We start from the raw sequence: 18,245 nt of genomic DNA on the forward strand, positions 1-18,245 counted from the left end.
GGCGACCCGTTTAAGCGGCTGCCCGTTACCTATATTCTTTTGATAGCTGAGAGAGCGCAGTAAATGGGAAACACAGTAAAAACGAGCAGGTCAAGTGTCGCCTTTTAATTGTATAATTAAACTGGAACTTTGCGCTCTTAGATAGCTATCTCAGCCACTCCGTGCGTGTACAGGCTTCGAGGTTTGTTCGATGCGATCGGCGTCGAACGCGACTCGTCGCACAACCAGAACCATGATATTGTATACACGAGGAGGGAAAAAGTTAACCGTATCATCGAGAAACAGCCGCGAGAGATGAAATCGATAGACATGTCCCTGAACGACGTCATACCGAAGATGAGGGTATACGCTACCCTTCTGCCTTCATCGACACCCTGTCCTCTATCTTTTTCTGCCTCCCTGTCTCCGTCCCTCTCTATCTATCCTCGTTGATGACAGAATCATCGAGACCCGACACGGTGACCCGACAAGGATAGCCGACAAGAAAAGAGCGGACGCACTCTGGCGAGAGACGAGAAGAGAGACAACGGAAGAGGGAGAGAGGGATAGAGAAGCGCACCAGGGAAAATACAATACCGTCGGCGCGACAAACAAGGGTAACGCTAGATACAGCCCTGGGCCGGGTCCGGAGGCAGCTCCCTCCCCCTCGACGAGGAATACCCTCCTCGCGGCTCTCCAGACCACCCTTTTTCCCTCCACAAGCGTATTTTGATCCCCTTGGCGTCGATCGATCGCGGATCCATGCGATGAGGTGCTAGATCTTGTGAGAGTATGAAAGGGCAGCGTCACCAAAGAGCACGATCACTAAGAGCACCGGGCAGCATCGTGGCACGGGACCCGTGCACGCGTGCAAATTCACGTACGCACAGTTACACCCCAAAATCTGATCGATCCATCCGCAGTACAAGTATCCACAGCCCCGCCTCCCCCCTCCCCCTTTTCACGTCACTCGTCCCCCCGGCCCCACCTCCACCACCTCCGGCACCTCCAGCACCTCCTCCTTCACTGACCCCCCTGATCCCTCCCCTCATCTCATCCTCACTCGGCCTGTGTAGAAGCAAGTCGGCAGTCAACCGGGGACTGGAACCTAGGGCACCACGAGATTCACGGGCCAACAATAGCACTATTGCTGTCTTTTGTCGCTGCCACTGAGCCGACACGTATGCACATATACCATCCCGTAAGTGTGTCCATGTATGCGTACACTTTCCTTCCAGCGGGACACTTCGTTCTCCCGAGAGAGATCGATATACGATCTGCCAGATAGCCGCACGCGGTGAGTAATGAGGTTCCGGAGATAGAGAAAGATAGATGTAGAGAAAGAGAGAAAGAGAAAGAGAGAGAGAGAGAGAGAGAGAGAGAGGGGGAGAGAGAGAGAGAGAGAGAGAGAGAGAGAGAGAGAGAGAGAGAGAGAGAGAGAGAGAGAGTGAGAGAGAGAGAGAGTGAGAGAGAGAGAGAGAGAGAGAGAGAGAGAGAGAGAGAGAGAGAGAGAGAGAGAGAGAGAGAGAGAGAGAGAGAGAGAGAGAGAGAGAGAGAGAGAGAGAGAGAGAGAGAGAGAGAGAGAGAGAGAGAGAGAGAGAGAGAGAGAGAGAGAGAGAGAGAGAGAGAGAAAGAGAGAGAGAAAGAGAGAGAGAGAGAGAAAGAGAGAGGTGTAGCGTATGTCACGCGGGAGGAATTGGTCTTACCGGTGATGCCTAGGAGAATCCAGCACACGAGGCACAAGACGTAGTAGTTCACGTAAGAGGACCTCCTCATGATGACGAGGACAGTGACGACGACGAGAACGACGCGATCGCCTTTGACGGGTCCACTGACATTTCAGTGAACGGACAGCACACCAGTTCGGTGCACCCCCGAGATCTTCGGCACCTAGTCCACCGTTAACACGCTGCTCATCCCCGTTAGCTCGGTGCTACCAGGCCGCGTGCATAGCACCCCGTTTTCCACCAACACCGGTGGTCCGTCTTCTTCCCCCGTACAATCGCGCACGTTTCGGTTACGTGGTTACCGTATCCACCACCGGTGATCCGGGTTTTCTTATCTTCCCTTCTCTCCTCCTTCTGTCACTGATCACATTATCATCCAATGAACTCCCGGATCGGTACCACCGCCAGTCTATACCCGAATCGTTTCTCACGAGGTGTTCCACGGTTCCTTTATCTCCGATACGTGAACGCGCGCGCGAGGGAGTGTACGTGTACGTGTGTGGCTGCGTGTGTGGACGTGTGTGGGACTGTGTGTGTATGTGTGCGGGGTGTCTAGTTCGGATCGGAGCACGGTTCCTCTCGGTCGGACAATCGGAGACGAAAAAAAAAAAAGGAAGTGAACGAGATTAACCCGCGAGCTGTCACCAGGGGCTTGTTCCGTACGCGTGGTTCGGCCCTTTTTCCCGAACGATCCTCCGACACGGCTAACTACGACCGAGTTTTGCGTACGGCTCGTCTGCGGTTCGTCGTCCCGGGCGAAGCTCTGAAACCGCCGGGCCTCCAGTGGCACTGCCCGCGCCCGCCCGGGGATTCCGCGCAGGCGTGCTCTTTCTCCTCTACTCTGCCGATCAGTCAGCCTCCTCCTTCCTCCAGGCCTCCAACGCTCGCGTTCCGTCCTCCTTCATTCTTACCCCGTTCCTCTTGCTCGGTCTTCTTCCACGATTACTACTACTACCGCTACTACAGGCCACCACCACCCACGTAGAGTGTTGTCGTTGTCGTCGTCACCACTACCGTCTACGCTGCTGGTGTTGGTGCTGGCGATGCTGCTTCTCCTAATGCTGCTCCTTCTACTGCTGTTTCTGCTTCTGGTGCTACTGCTGTTGCTGCTGCTGCTGCTGCTGCTGCTGCTGCTGCTGCTGGTGTTGTTGCTGCTGGCGGTGATGCTCACGGTATTACTAGCACCGACCTCCGCGGTTGGTGCTGCTGCCGCTGCTACTGCCGTCGTTGGTTGCCTTAGCCGTCTTGTACGCTTCTTGCTCTTTCAATCCGCGACGTCTTTCGTCCGCCTCCCCCCATCCCTGAACAAATTTTACGCTTCTTACGACGTTAACCTTCGGTGTACCCTCCGTGTCGGATTCGACGGCGGACGGCATGAAAACGGCAAAACCGGGGAACATCTCGAGTTGGTCTTCTCACTGGCCCTCTCCCCGCCTCTACCTCTTTCAAGCCTGTCCTTCCTTCCCCCCGCGGAGTCTAGGATTTGTAAATTTGCGGTTCGCCGATCGACCAGGAGTGGTTTTAATTAGCCGGGAGGACTCGGTTTAAACGAATTCGCCGGGATTGCAATCGACGGCCCGGTCTGGCTTCCTTTTTCAGGAGACTTTTAATCAGCTTTCGCTTTGGCTGCCGGTCTCCTTCGGTATTTACGATTCTTAATTCAGCCGTCTGATTACTGTTTCCCCACGCTTTTAATACCAGCTCGCTGCTGCTGCTGCTGCTGCTGCTGCCGTTGCCGCTGCCGCTGTTGCTCTCCGCGGCATTCGTCCGTTGGCTCCACGGGCTTTTCCCATTCGCCGCTGCCTGAAATTCCGTCCGCAATTTCGTCCGTTTATTCGCGGACGCGGCTCTGCCACTGCTACCCGTTTTCGCATCATCTTAAGTTTGCATTAGGGAGCTGTGGAATTGCGGTCTGATAGGGAGACCGGTTGGAATTCTATTTTTCTGAAAATATCGTGCACCTCCGTGGTAAAGAGAGAGAGAGAGAGAGAGAGAGCGAGAGAGATTGAGGAGGGGTTGGGGGGAATGATACGTGTCGAGGGGACGAGAAAGAGGCGGCGGGGAAAGTAAAGGAAGGTCGTTTTGTTTCTACCATTCGCTGATTATCCGTTGGACGGCCTTCGCTTCGGGGATCGTAATGAATCCTCCTTAGGATTGTTTCGACCTATTTTTTTTTGTCGTATCGCGCTGTCGCGTTCTTCTTCTTTCGTTCCCTTTTTCGTCGTAACCGTGATTACCATTCGTTTCACCGCTGTTATTTTCTCTCGGTAGTGTTTCGGGTCGCTTACGATTATTGCATCTGTTTTCTTCTTCTCTTTCTTTGCTTGCTCTTTCGCGTCGATGTTCCAATAGCATAATGCCAGGCCTGTAGATGGCTGAGGCGGCCGCGACGTTAATCTTATTTGACGAAGGCCGAGCCGGCCGGCGGAATTAGATGGCCCGCCGACGGAATTAATTGATCTTCGTTCGATTAGAATTCAGGGGTACATACATTTAAGTTGACCGTGATTGATGGACGACCGTTCGCGTAGCAGCTTTCCGAATTAATTCGCTTGTAATAAAAGTCGGACCTCCTTCGCTTGCCCATTCGTTTGCCACAGTTGGATTCTTCTACATACAATTTCTGATTTCTATTTTATGAGTATCTTTTGGCCGTGAATATAGGAGCATGGGATTAGGGGTCATGGTTTAATGGGTTGAGATGTTTATAGGGTGAGGGATCAACAACATTGACTTTTGAATTTGATTAGATGACACTTTACATATTTTCTTTACTGTTAATTGTAAAATGTTACAAAATATTAGATCATTTGTTTTTCGTTAGACAAGATAAAGAAATTATTTGTTTTTAAACATATTTCATAATACGACGAGTATTATATTATTAAGTGAACATTATGGCCAAAATTTCAAACCCGCTTTAAAAACAGATTAATATATTGACAATTACCGATGTAGCTTTACGTTACACTGTATTTACAGGGTGTGACGATTTTGTATTTATAAGAACTTTATCACTCTGTTTTACGGTTGTTGCAGCCATCTGAAAACAAATGTACGTTACAATGTATTGTACAATAAATGTCCCATTAGACGTGGAAATCATCCAGTTACTCTTAATTTGTTATATCCGATATTTTACTCCCACGGAAAACTATCAACGAATTTTAAAATCTCTCAGTTTTAATGCTACGTGTTTACAAAATGTATTATATTTCCCAATTAGCAATATAAGACGTGCGTAATCCAACCGCCAATTTGAATTTTCCGTTTTCGAAACAGTAATTTATCCGTGCATCTAAAACTGAAGCTAATATTCCATTTCTATATACTCCTCTGCTATGCTTTCGACCTTCTCACTTTGTCTGTTGCGCTGCAGATCGCTCTCAGAAGTCAGCACGCGCGCTGAAAGCGCCTTCTTTCCGCGAGCAAATAAAGTAAGAGGCTCGCACGAGCTGATCACTCGGCGGGTCGCCGGTTTATTCAGTTCCGTGGTTTAATTATGACGAAATATTATTGGAATACAGTGTTCTGGAGCACTGCTGTTTGCCCGGCTCCACTGCTTCCTTCCCGGTAAGCCCGGATTTCCTTTTTTGTCGTAGACAAATTGTATGTCCTTTACGGCGTTAACCTTATTCTCTGGAGACCGAACCGGTACGGGCTCATATTTCCTCGTAAAAGAAGTGCTTTCCTTTCTTCCCCTTTCCCTGTTCGTTTTTTCGTCCTCCCCCCCCCCCCCATGCGACCACCCTTTGCTCGACGAAACGTATTTTAAAGCGTCTTCTGCACGGGCAACGATGAGGCGAACTCTCACGGGGACGAAGTGTGCAACGTTGTATTGCATTCCACCGGTTACCTACGCCGCAAAAGGCGGGAACATGTTAATTACTCGTTGTGCGGCAATTTTATTTCAAACGTCTTCATCAACAAGACAGGGTGCGGGCGCACCGGGCAAAATAACGCTATACTCCTCGTCCTCTATTCCTGGGCGCTGAAATTTCCTCTGTCCTCTTTGTCCGGCGATAATTCCATATACTTTACCCGCGTTGTTAGCCCATCTGAATCTCGGTCGGGCCGAAAATTTTCTTAGGCGAAAGATAAACATCCGCTTCCACCCGGTTCTATGAAGGACGGTCCGAGGGGTGATGTTAATCCGACTGACAAGAGCTCGGGTCCCCCATTAGATCCCGGAGCACGAGGAAGAGTGGAGAGTCTGGGCAAAAAAAGAAATAGAAACGGGGGTAGGAAAAAGGAAAAAACGTAGTCGGCCAACCCCGTTCCTTTAAACTTTCTTTTTCACTTTCATTGTCGTCGCCCGTACAGCCCTTTATTTTTTTATCCCGCCCCCTTCCCCGGTCGCTCTGCCCGTTGTTCACCTGCACCCTTTCAAGCAATCCACAATCTTTTGTAACTCGACGAAATTTTACACCTCTTTCATCCCCCGTCGGCGCCGTTGTAATTATTCGTGAGAAACGCTCGGAATTTTCTTTACGCCGGCCCGTTATCACCGTACCCGCGGATTAACTCTACCCTTTCAGCGGTGTAACGATTTTTATCGCAACCGGCGCGCGCCCGTTGCTTTCCCTTCAACTTCGCCTCGCGTGAAACCCGATCTTTTCGCAGGGAACATTTCCACCGGGTTGGAATTACTCTGTAGCCGCGCGCGAGTCGCGGCTTGTTTCGCTGACGAGGCGGTGAGGAAAAATGGGGAAGGGGCGCCGCGGAGGGAGGCGGACACGTGTAAACGCGGCCACGGATCGTTTGCTTTAAATTATCGGCTATTAGCGGAATCGAATGTTTGCGTACGTTTCGGCAGCCGGACCCCGCTTTTCGCGAGCTGCCGCCAAGATTACGATTATACACGAACTGTTTCGTGATCCCGCTAGGAGAACCGAAAACTTATTGCATTCTTTGGTTCAAGGGATCGTAGAACTGTTAGTACCGCGCATAGATGTGCAGAGTTTTTTTGGACACTCATGCATGTTTGCGTGATTCAGTCTTTATGCGTTATTACGTTAATATTCTTGGTATATTGCCTCTTAGATTAATATTAGATTACTTGAGGCAGAATGAGAGTTTGATTGTTGATTGTATGAAGTTGTTTGGGAATGTTTGATGATCGAGGGTTTGACAATTTTCGAACGTAGCGTATAAGATAAAATGTGTCATCGACTTGCAAGTTTGTATGATATTATTCACATCGACTGATGTTTCTTGAGGATTTGTAAACGCTACCCTGATATTGTCTCAGCAGAATGGAACTGTCGCGCAAGAAATCTAAGATGATTTTTGACCCATTTCCAAAATGAAATCTGACCCATTTCTGCAAGGACAGTTTTTGAATTTCTACTTCTACTTGGTTGCATCCTGAGAAAAAAGGGATGTTCCAATTTTCCCTAACTACTGTAATAAAGCAAACTCTTTAAAAGTGAAGTGTATTAAATTTCTTAATATTAATCCGGAATATGACCACGTATGACCGGGTTATTTTAAATTTGTGAGTAGATATTCAGCAGATACTTGAATTCGGGCAAAGAGTAGATTCGTCAACTAACTAAGAAGTTTTCGTAAATAAAGTCTCGGCATTCCCGGGGTAATAAACGTATGAATTTCGCGGCGAACCCGTCGCAATTCGACGTCGGAACGCGAAACGGACGATCCTTGAATTTGTTTGACGTCGGGACCGCGCAAACATTTCGGCAAAAACGGATCAATCAACATTTACCTTCAGATTCTCCCTCTGCTCCCTTCCTTCTTCTCCGGAGACGAGTCGCAACCTCGCCCCCGCCGCTCTATCCCTTGGCCCGGTGAAGCACGGAGGACATTAACTTTCCAGCTACGTCGGTGACGGTTCGATTAGAATTCGTAATTTTGAATAATCGACGACAGAGGAGACGGTCTCCTGTTCACCGGGAAATTTCGAGCGAGTGTCCCGAATATGTAAGCTCTTTCACCCCGTTTCCTTCGGCGCGGCCCGTCGAGATTAACCTTCATCGTCGGAAGTAAGTTTTCGAATCTCGGTTAAGTTTCCGACGGCGAGGAATTTGCATGGTGCGGTAGACTGGCATTTGGTAAATTACAGAACTTTTCTTCTGGCTGATCTGCCGCTATCTACCCCCACCCCGCACCCTTTTCCCTTTTATTCTTTTCCTTTATCGATTATCTCGTTTCTCTTTTTCGCGGCCTTGTCTGTCATCGCTCTTCTCGTTTCCCGCATTCTTCACCTTTATCCCTGTTTCCTTTAGAGTCGTCACTCCCGGTCTTGTCCTCGATTTTTCTGACCTCTTCGGTGGCATTCCACTTTCCTACTTTTGAGTTTGTCACAATTCTATGTTTGACCACGGCGAGAAAATATCAGTAGTTATGGAAATGGGTACCGAAGGGAGGAGAATTTCTACTCCCTTTCATGTTTATGAAAAGTAGACACGTTTTTCGAAGCGGGCACTTATTTCACAAAATTGGGTCGGAACAGGGAGCTTTAATTAAGAGAATGCACAGATATTCCGTATATCTTCTGTTTCTTACGTCTCTATCTAACTCTCCTTCTACCGAATGACTTGCACTTTGTATTCCGACTTGCGTTCTATATCCAGACTTAGATCTTGTATTCTGTACCCGTATTTTCTCTCTGAACTTGGACCTCGTGCTGTGGACTCGAACTTTACACTCTAAATTCGTACTTTACATTTGAAACCAAACTTTGAATTCGGATTTGTACCTTGCATTACGGATTTCATATTCGTTAGCATCAGTTGCTAAACCGCTCGCAAAACTTATCGAGAATAAATTCTTTCCGTTTTACAGTGTCTGCAAATGTTGTTCCTTCACTACAAAATTGTAACATGAATCGTGCAGTAATCTCGGTAATCGCGGGATCACGTGTTTTCGCGCGGTAACTTCTGAACCCCAACCCCTTGACTTGTAACATCGCGCGAGACCCGTGATACGGTTTATGGGCCAAAGTTAACGAACACCAATCATACTCGTGGTTCACTTGTTATGGATGTATTTATCGACAAAGGGAAATCGAGCCTGTGGCCAGATGGTTGTTTATCCACGGCGCACGGACGACTTTGTCGCTGACTACGTCAGCGTGATCGCTAATTAAATTGCGAGCCACAGGGCAAGAGTCTTTAAAAATAACACAGCGAGAAAGTCAATCTGAACATCTGAGTCCTCTTTTTTCCACTCTGTTCATTAACCACGGTTCATACGACAGCTGCGCCGTTACGACAAAAGAATCACCCGATTCAGTTTGGCTTTCCGCAGTGTCGCGCCGCGATTTCCCCGTGTATTCGACCACTCGTATACATCTCACTTTAACCAGTTATGCGTGTACCATTAATACGAATATAGTCCGGTGTCCATTCCCGGCCGAATGGCGTTTGCACCTTCGGGAAACTCGGAAAAATCGGAGAGCTAGTAGTCCCAGTCACTTCATATGCCAGTCGGTTTTCTTCCATTCCCATTTATCAGTATACCGCTTTCATTTTTCATTTTTTCGTTTCTCTGTCTCCCTCTCCGGATCTTTTTTCCCCTTCCACGCTATGCATACATATCCCGTTTTCCTTTTCCACCACCCCTGCTCGAGCAATTTGCGCTATTCTCGGCGGGGAATTTGTTTCCCAGGAGCAACGTACCGACGCTGCTAACTTTATGGGAAGATCGAGCGATGTTGGATTTTTCCCAGGGAAAAAACGGAGCCAAGGGGTACGGCGGAAAAAAAGGGCGGGAGAGGGAGGAGAAAACTCGGCCCACTCGCGTCGGCTTGTACGCTCTGTCGCTTCACCTCCAGACGACCTACGGTATGTGTCACCGCTCCTCTGGAAAATCTTTCGCTTTTCACGTGTCCGGACGTGGGGCTGGTGCAGACGACGAACTAGCGGGTCGAAGATTCCGCGAGGCGTGCGGAGGCTCGGAACGCATCGATAAAGATAAAGTTTGCCAGACGATAAAGTTCCACCGCGACAAAAACGCCCCGCCCCGGTTCGACCGGCTATTCATTTCCCTCGGAGGGTTGCGCCGCGCCGCGTTCTTTTTAATGCACGAGGGGTGCGTTTCTCCTCGTCGCATGAACCGTTGGAAAATATTAATATTGCTGCATCCCGGGGTGCGCTGAGGATTTACATTCATACTCAACCGTATTACTTAATTGCACTTTTATTTACGCACCACCTCGTTGGTACCGTTAAGTGTATTTCGGCCGTTGCATATTAAACGGTGTGTTTTGTAGAATCTCGATTCGGAACGGTGTTGCTTTTATGATATCTCGTGTACATCGGCTTACGATTAAACTACTGTTGTAAGATCATTCACTACGTTTGCCGATTATGCAGGTTAGATTCAAGTTTGAAATGATACTAATTCTTTCAACGATGAATTCCTTATTTTTTCAGATAAACATATAACTCCTCTTTGTTTTGCTTTAGTTTTTCATTAAAATATACCCTAGGTGCATTCGTCCTACGTTTGACGAGTATGCGCTTCATTTTTTGATTTTGTTGCGCGCGAAACGAGAAATTTTTGAAACTCAATTGCATAGTTCACAGGTTAGCCCCTTGCGGACGAGATTTTTTCAAACCTTTACAAACTTATTTCATAACAAATTTAAGTATTTATTGAAATCTTATTTATAAGATAAAAGGGAAGCCACGTACCAATCTCTTATAATTTGAATAATTAAATTATTTATTTTCAGCTTTCCATTTCAGATATGAAACCTTGAGATCATCTTTCCCATGGCATACGAGCGCGAAGGGTTAATGATACACAGTTCATTGGTTGTGTATTTTACAGTTGGCTAAAAGTGATTGACGTTTTATTTGGCTTCTGTGTTTTATATGATTTTGTATTTTATAGTTGAATTTTGTGTTTGAACTTCATTTTTGACTTCGCTTTTGTGTTCTGTATTGCCATTCGATCGGTGTAAGGATGCGCTTCACATCAAAGCAAATTGAATGTATTGAATAAAATTTATTGAATGATATTCGCGTTATGAAATGCAGTGAATGTGTAATTTTCTAGACCATGGATTTTTATGGAAACCTTTGTTTTCGTAGTTAATTATAAAACAAACTTGAATGAAATCGCGAGTGGTTCGTTCGATCTTGAAATTCAATAATGTAAACATGAAACATGATGTAATTATATATCATTAAATTGTTTATACTATGATAATCCTGTTACGCGATTCTATGATTATATAATTCAAATTATGGTAGGTGCTGATTTATTTCAAAGTAATCAATATAATTACCAACGTCGACCTATTGATTTGCTACTGCTTCGTAAATGTAAATCTGCGTGTTCATGTAATCAGTGTAACGTAGATTATCGTGAATATTGTCTCAACATATAGTACACTTTAGTAATTTATCGGGACGCAATATTGACTTTCTAAACATCGTGTATCACACACGAACGTGTTGCTCTGTGAAAATATTTCACGACGAATTGAAAGTTTTAATGTCCGATGAATGAATTTTTTCCGAGATATCTATGTTTTAATAGCTCCTACTTTTTTTATAAGGATGGAGAAGTTTATGTAACGGTGCATTAAAAAATATGTGTCCCGGCTTGTAAAAAATATGCAACTGCACTTTGTAATTGCACCGTTGTACATACACGAACAATAGCGGCGTATAACGGTGTGCCGTTTTTGCTTCTTTTTTCATCAATTTTGCTCTGCGTATTTTCTCCATATCGTAAGTTTTTTCGAGTATACCGCGTACTCCGGTTCTACGATGCACTTCGTGTTACCTTCGAGAATAATCAGTCGCCGAGTTAACTGGTTACGCGTATAAAGGCGGACAAAAGGGTTTTTATATCGGCGGAAGGAACAATCGTTGCGGAGTTATAAAAGATTATTGTTATGTGACATCTGCATATTTTAGAAGCACACTTTTTATTCGCGAAACTTGTTATCTTATGGAATTCATCGATTACGCAGTGTTCACTTGAACGTAAATTATAATATATTGAAATTCTAGTACCTCTTTCTCATTGTGTTTCATTAAATCCTGCGATCTTAAGCGTGACCCAACGCTGTTATAAAGTTTGAAGAATTGATGAAGTTATAAAACTTCGAATAAGATAGTACACTATCTTGTAGCGGAGTCCATTGTTCAGAACTTTTCAGGGGTTGTTCCCCCTTGACACGTCGAGAAAAAGTCTGGCTTTTTGTTGCAATCCATTGTTCGAGAAATCAATTTTCGATCATCGCATTACCCGCCGTTTTAGGTCTTCCAGAGAAAGAAAGAGGGGAAGAAAAGAGTTGTGCAGAAAAATGTATATTTATTTTACACGCAGAAACCTCAAGACGCTTGAAACAGGTCACCCGAATAGTTCCTTTATCTTCCGAGATAGAAGAAAATGTTTCGAACAGAAGCTGTTTGGTTTCGAGGGTCTGAGGAGACTTTTAGATTTTTATTTATGGAGAAAACTGAAACAAGAAGTGTAGGAGCGAAGCGCCCTACCGCGCCGCGCGCGTCGTCGACAAAAGAGTGGATTCAAGAGGGTATAAGAAGAGGCCGGGCGCGCGCTTGTCTAGATTAAAATGTAATCCAGAATGTAATATTTTCCATATTAAATCGCTCCGGAGCGTGTAACGCCCATCAAAGTTATTATTTTACACGTCTGTGTGCCGGCGGCTTGCAGACAAATTGGTGAGTAGTAACTTCTCGCAACTAATTCCATTGTGCAACGAATTAAGCAGCAGGAGTGAATCAGATTCCGGGGAACTGTCAGAGTTCGTTAAGCTGCTAGCTTATACTGAATTTCCATTTGAAGTTTGGCTACCAAAAAATATGAACTTCTTGAATGCCCGACGAAATTCAGAGTTGGACTCTTTGCTAGTGAATACTGTAACATATAATGCAACGTAAACAGTGCATCTGACATGGGAATATACATGTTAAACAGCTATTTTAAAGTAGACATTCTATTTTGAGCATTGGTTAATGAAATTATAAAACTTATGATCCGTTATTCTAACAATGTATTCATTAATATAAAACATATTTTCACGACGTTCTAAGGAACACTGTTTCGAAAAGAAATCTAAAATTGAAGTTGTTTAAATTAGGCGGAACATAACTTATGTGCATAAAAAAAGAATAGTCGTGCTTTTGCGCGGCGATTGGAACAAAATATTCGACGCGTATTCCTTACCGTTCATCGTTCGCACAGAAAGAATGAAAAACAACAGTCAAAGTTGCATGTTGGAAGCATACTTGTGAAATACCCGGAGAACTAGAGCATACAAAACCCAAATTCTTTCTTTCGAATCGTACAGTTTTCAGTCTCAAATTCAAGTGCACACGAAATCAAGAAAAAAGATAATTTAATTAAATAACATGCAAACAATCGTGTTTTCCTTTTTCGCTAATTTTACATTATTTCTTCTTGAAACACCTTTAGAACCTCACACTGATACGAATAACAAGCCTTCACAATAATTTTGAATTACCTCGCATTGTGCGTCATCACCTTTCCTCCAGCGCAAAAAAGAGAAAAATTAAAAGGTACGTCCTGCAAAAACGTCTACCGTCGAAAAAGTGCTCGACAAAAAGGAAGATCAATCGCTAGCCGAAACGGGTTCGCCATGCAAGAAATTGTTCCCGCGGCAAATACAAAGCGTCTGCGAAAATTAAAGGAAAACAAATTCCAGAATTGAAAAGAAAAATGGAACGGGGCGAGATCCCTCGCATTCGATCATCCCTCCCAGCTGGCGGTTACATAAACTTCGTGGCAAATAGCGGCGCATAGTTGAACACGTACTTCGGAATTCTACAGTTCTGCGACGGGAGCGCCACTAAATTCTAAAACAACGACACCGCGTTGATGGAACCCGATACTCGGGGCGCGCGGTTTCGCGCGTTCGCCCGCGAAACGGTGGGCGGCCGTAAACGATTCCCGGCCTGCCATTATTTCCGGCCGAGCTGCGGGCGAGCGTAGGTGGGAAGAATGGCGAGCGGCAAAGGGGATTGCGTGCGACGCAGGGGTTGGAAGGGGGGCACGAAACACCGTCGCCACTCAATGACAGTGGATATTCTATTTCGAAGGGAGGCAACTTCTGTTTGAATACACGTAACGGTACCGTTCATCCCGGAGAGTTTTTAAGTGCGGATGAAAATTGCCCCTGCGAACGGCGTATGAAGGGGTTGCGCCGTACACTACGAGAGGCGAGCAGAGAGGAAGAAGGAGGCAAAGCCGGCAAGAGGGCCGGTGAGAGAAGGAAAAAGTGAATTCCCGCGATACGAGTATAAACGTCGTGTGCAGCTGCAGGTGCATCAGACTTCTTTTCTCGTCTCGCGCTCCTTCGAGACGTTGGTGCGAGAAGGACGATGCGACAGGGCTCTCTCGCGATTTCCGCGCGTCTGGGCCCTCCACTCCGTCTCGGTGAATTTCTTCCGCTCCCCGGAACGTCTCGTCGATTGATAACACCGTCGCTCGCCCGACGGAAATATTCGTGTACGAGTACGACTCATGCATATGTAAAATTTCAATGTCGTCCCTCGGCCCGTACCCCCGGAATCCTGGAATATATATCCAGCGCAGTAAAAACTGTCCGTCTGTTTTTACTGTTATACTCTTGCCCGGAACAGTTCCAGTGCGCTTACGGAATTTACATCATAAATAAGGCATTCTCAATGGCAAGAATTTTTATATTCTCCGCGCGGCCATCGTAAAATCGCTCGGATGACGGTGACAGTGTGGCGCAGCGGGCGGAGGCGGGTGAGAGGGCGAAGACGAACGAATGGCCCGTCTTTTTGTCCTCGCGCCGGCGAATTTCTTTATGATAATTCCGTGCTGAGCTGGCGGAGTTTTGTTAAGTTTCACTTCGATTGACAGGTCTGGAGTAACGAATCGATGTGACCGTGCGATGGTAATTATCATATTCGAGTGGTTTCTATTGTAATATACAGTGGCCGGACGTAGAAAATTAAACTAGTTGTTTATTAATTCGTTGATGCATGGAACAGTGTCGCAACAAGTAGCAGCAAACTTCGTCAGAAAGTAGACACGTCCATAAAAACTTTGATTACGATATTATTGTACAATGGTCATTTTCTTATTTTTATCATTGGGTTTTTAACACTAAACCGACATTTTGTACAGACCAATTTCGAAAGTAACGAGCCGAATAACTGATTACAAAATAAGAGTAAACAAGTTAGATGGCCGATTGCTCATAGTGGAAATAGAGATAGAAGGGAAGAGGAATATTGAAAAACTGATCAATCGAACAATACAGGAATTGATAGAAAGTTAAATGGTCGAAATAAAACGCAGAATTTGAAATCAAATTTTAAAACGGGTCATTTGACCGATCGCGTTACGTTTAGCGTCAACAGCTCGAATTGAGGACTAAGAACATTGTGGCTGAGAAAGCGAGTGTTTCATCCGAGATTGATCGTGAGTCACGTTTCACGCAGAATCATTAGAAAGCGTTTGAGTGTCAGCGAGTTAGATAGTTAGACCTCTAACGGAGTTTTAGTGTAGTTTGATACTTCGTTCAATGCGTCAGCTGGGTTCATATTTGAGTTGAAGCTCTGTATGCTCGGTGACAAAACGATGCGGACCATACACTATTTACCAAACCAGATATTGACAACACGGAAGACATTTGGCACAGTATCGCTCACCCGGGAGTCAATAAACTGGATACAAACAACACAGGAATTACCCACTATGACTCTATTCACCCCGGACTAAATAGACCCGATACAAACCGCATGGGAATTATCCGACACTATACTGCTCATTGGCGACTCGATAGACCTGATAGGAATAACCTGGAGACTTGATACGATCCGAATCCGGCTAATTACACTCAATAACCGTAGTTAGAAGAATCCGAGGCTATAATAAGATTTCCGGCACCCTGGAGCTCTCGGGGAACGGATAGCCTGAAGAAGTTTTGAGGTTCTAAAGTTAGCAGGGAATCTTGAAATGTTTAAAGAAACTTCAGGGAAACTTAACTTCAAGGCTGCTATATTTTAGAGAAATCGTGAGCTATTGAATCGATTAATCGTATTTTCGAGTAATCCATCGAGTTCATGATCATATAATTTTTTATTAAGAATTCATACGTTTCTGATCGTTGAAAGTCGTTTAATTCAGTAGCTGACATGTTGATTTATATTTGAATATTTTGTACCATTAAAATGCGGATTATTGTGTGTCTCATATCTGTAACTATAATAAAAGAATATATACCCATAGTACAATTTTACAAAAGTATACTGAAATTTCTATCTATACGTAAATGTCTAAAATCTGTGTCTAAATGTATCATAACGGTGTGGCACGTTTAATTATCTTCTTTAGTAATGATGATCAAAATTTATTTATAAATACTTTACAAAAAATACTGTAAAATAGTATAGAATATTTTTCTTTGACATTTATACCTCGTGTTATATTACTAGCTTTTGCGTCATTTCTGAATTGACCTACATGTTTCGTGCGACGATTCGTAATGGCGAACAGAATGGGCTTCTCGATGTATGGCGGAGATATCTTAACGTATCGCAGCGTTGTGCAAATACGTGTTTCAGTTCCGCGTTAATTTGTACGGAACAGAAGTTTAGTTACCCCTGTCACGCCGTGTTAGTCGTTACGATGCAACGAGACGGACGCCTGAAGATAACGCAAACCTGTTTCATTATATTCCCCAGACCAAATGGATCCCGGGTTGAAATTGACGCGAATATCGTTGCAGGATCAAGCTGCCATCGACTTTCGCATTTAATAAAAGTCAGGCACCCTCCGGCCGCTAGGTATTTAATATTCAACAGCGGAATTGTATTTCTTGCTGGCAGGATCATATGTCTTAAATTATCTTCAGTCGCAAATCGAATCACTTTAACGCCACCCTTTAAAATGATATTCTGCCGATAGACGTCGATCCTTTCTGATATTTTGAAAATATTTCGATAATCAGACTCGACAACAAGTGGATCTAATTTCATAAAGAGAATGATTATTGAAGCGTGGGAAAAGATATCAAATGAAAGGCTCGATGATAGGTTGCGGCCATCAGAGCCATGACTAAGCGTTCATCACGAGTTCTCATAGAAAATGTGCTGGTTCAACCGGCAAAGTCGATAAGATGATCACGAAAGGGTTTTCAGAGGAAAATTTCAGCCCGATAGGCGGTTCTGCTCCACTCAGAACTGCAAATTCTAAGATTTCCGTCGAGATAATTGCTCCTGTTTCACTAAGAGCAAACTCATCCCAATGATATTGAGACTTGTTTGAGATATATATACACGGCTTGAATTGATCCAAGTTCGATCACTGCATCTAATACATATTTGATTGGAATCTTGCACAAGCCCTGAGAATGCACACCTGATCTAATTTATATCTAACCTTGCGTGAAGCAGATCTAACTCAGAGCTAACCCAGATAGCTGACGCATACCAAACGCGAATCTGATCCTGGATGCCAGTTACCGCGAAATTTTCTTATGTTTCATCAGCCGTATGAAAAATGCTAACAAATTTGTCTCATTGCGGTAATTGAAATTTATTACAGAATAGAAACGTTACGTTCAGTAATTGATTGGTATGAGTATCAATTTGTATTATTATGCATATATAAAATATCGATGTATGAATTGCAATTTACCCGCACATTTTCGAATTGACTGCGCCGTCAGTTTGTTTCTGATAATTTAATTCCTCATGGATTATTAATAACGCTCGATAATAAAGTTTCGACGTTTGAATTTATTCAATGGAAGCGCCTTAATCGGCATTCGATATTCTCTGTACTGCAACAGCTTCGAACTGCACGTGGTTAATACCGCGTGTTCTACATTAAAAAGTTAAGCAATCATTTTACCTTGAGAATTGGAACATTGTTACTGATGTAGACATTCATTAAATTTTAAACGAAAAATTACATAGTTTGCCTTCATTTGCACGGAATCGACATTTTCAACAATCGGATCATTATATCGAATTTATAATTCTTAAAGACAAATTATTACAATATAGTACTTACTTTTTTTACCCAATTCATTACATCATGAAAAGAGCATACATTCTCAACTTTGTTGAGGAGGATGTTATTAACCATTCACAATACAATTTATATAAAACGAACATTACATAATAAAACCCTGAACGTTAATAATTAAGAAGATCACACATCGTCTTAATGATTTTTCACACCACAGAAATCTGCTTATTTACAAGCAGAACCTTAATTGCACTTAATTAACATTATCCATTGAACACTCAATAATATATACTTCCATTCCCCCAACGCTCTCTCTCAACCTCAAGCAATCTAAAAAATTTAATTCTCGCCACGCTGAACAATTAAAAACCGTGCGCCAAAAATATTCAATACACCGAAACCATTAGAACGCTGCTCGTTCGAAAACAGCGAAGAAGATTTCACCATGCATGTCGGCTAATGGACTCAATTAAGGTGTCTAAATACGGAAAGTCCATTACCCGATCGTAACACATTCGAAAAGTCAGCGACGCGGCAAATAGAATTGTGCTAGGTACGAATGACGTT

At 44.3% G+C, this 18,245-nt stretch overlaps 2 protein-coding genes across 2 annotated transcripts in view; one reads left to right on the forward strand and one right to left on the reverse strand.

Moving 5' to 3' along the window:
• The window catches only part of LOC116428819 (zwei Ig domain protein zig-8), a 29,985-nt gene extending 27,079 nt beyond the window's left edge, over positions 1-2,906 (reverse strand). Inside the window, exon 1 of the mRNA XM_076371190.1 lies at positions 1,686-2,906. Coding sequence (XP_076227305.1) covers positions 1,686-1,755 — 70 coding nt within the window. The 5' untranslated portion in view covers positions 1,756-2,906. The remainder of the gene's footprint in view (positions 1-1,685) is intronic.
• Positions 2,750-10,512, forward strand: LOC143175006 (uncharacterized). Its single transcript, XM_076371547.1, has 3 exons — positions 2,750-2,878; positions 9,336-9,511; positions 10,405-10,512. Exons 1-3 carry the CDS (start codon positions 2,750-2,752, stop codon positions 10,421-10,423), a joined length of 324 nt encoding a protein of 107 aa, XP_076227662.1. The 3' UTR covers positions 10,424-10,512.
• The last annotated feature ends 7,733 nt before the right edge of the window (positions 10,513-18,245 follow it).

This window comes from Nomia melanderi, chromosome 10 (genome assembly GCF_051020985.1).
Source record: "Nomia melanderi isolate GNS246 chromosome 10, iyNomMela1, whole genome shotgun sequence".
NCBI lineage: Eukaryota > Metazoa > Arthropoda > Insecta > Hymenoptera > Halictidae > Nomia > Nomia melanderi.

Bases quoted from the DNA above. Each gene is read 5' to 3' on its own strand.
- LOC143175006 (XM_076371547.1), top strand. From the start codon at position 2,750: ATGCTGCTTCTCCTAATGCTGCTCCTTCTACTGCTGTTTCTGCTTCTG. The intron at 2,879-9,335 runs GTATTACTAGCA...TTTGTTTCCCAG, and splicing joins TGCTGGCGGTGATGCTCACG to GAGCAACGTACCGACGCTGC.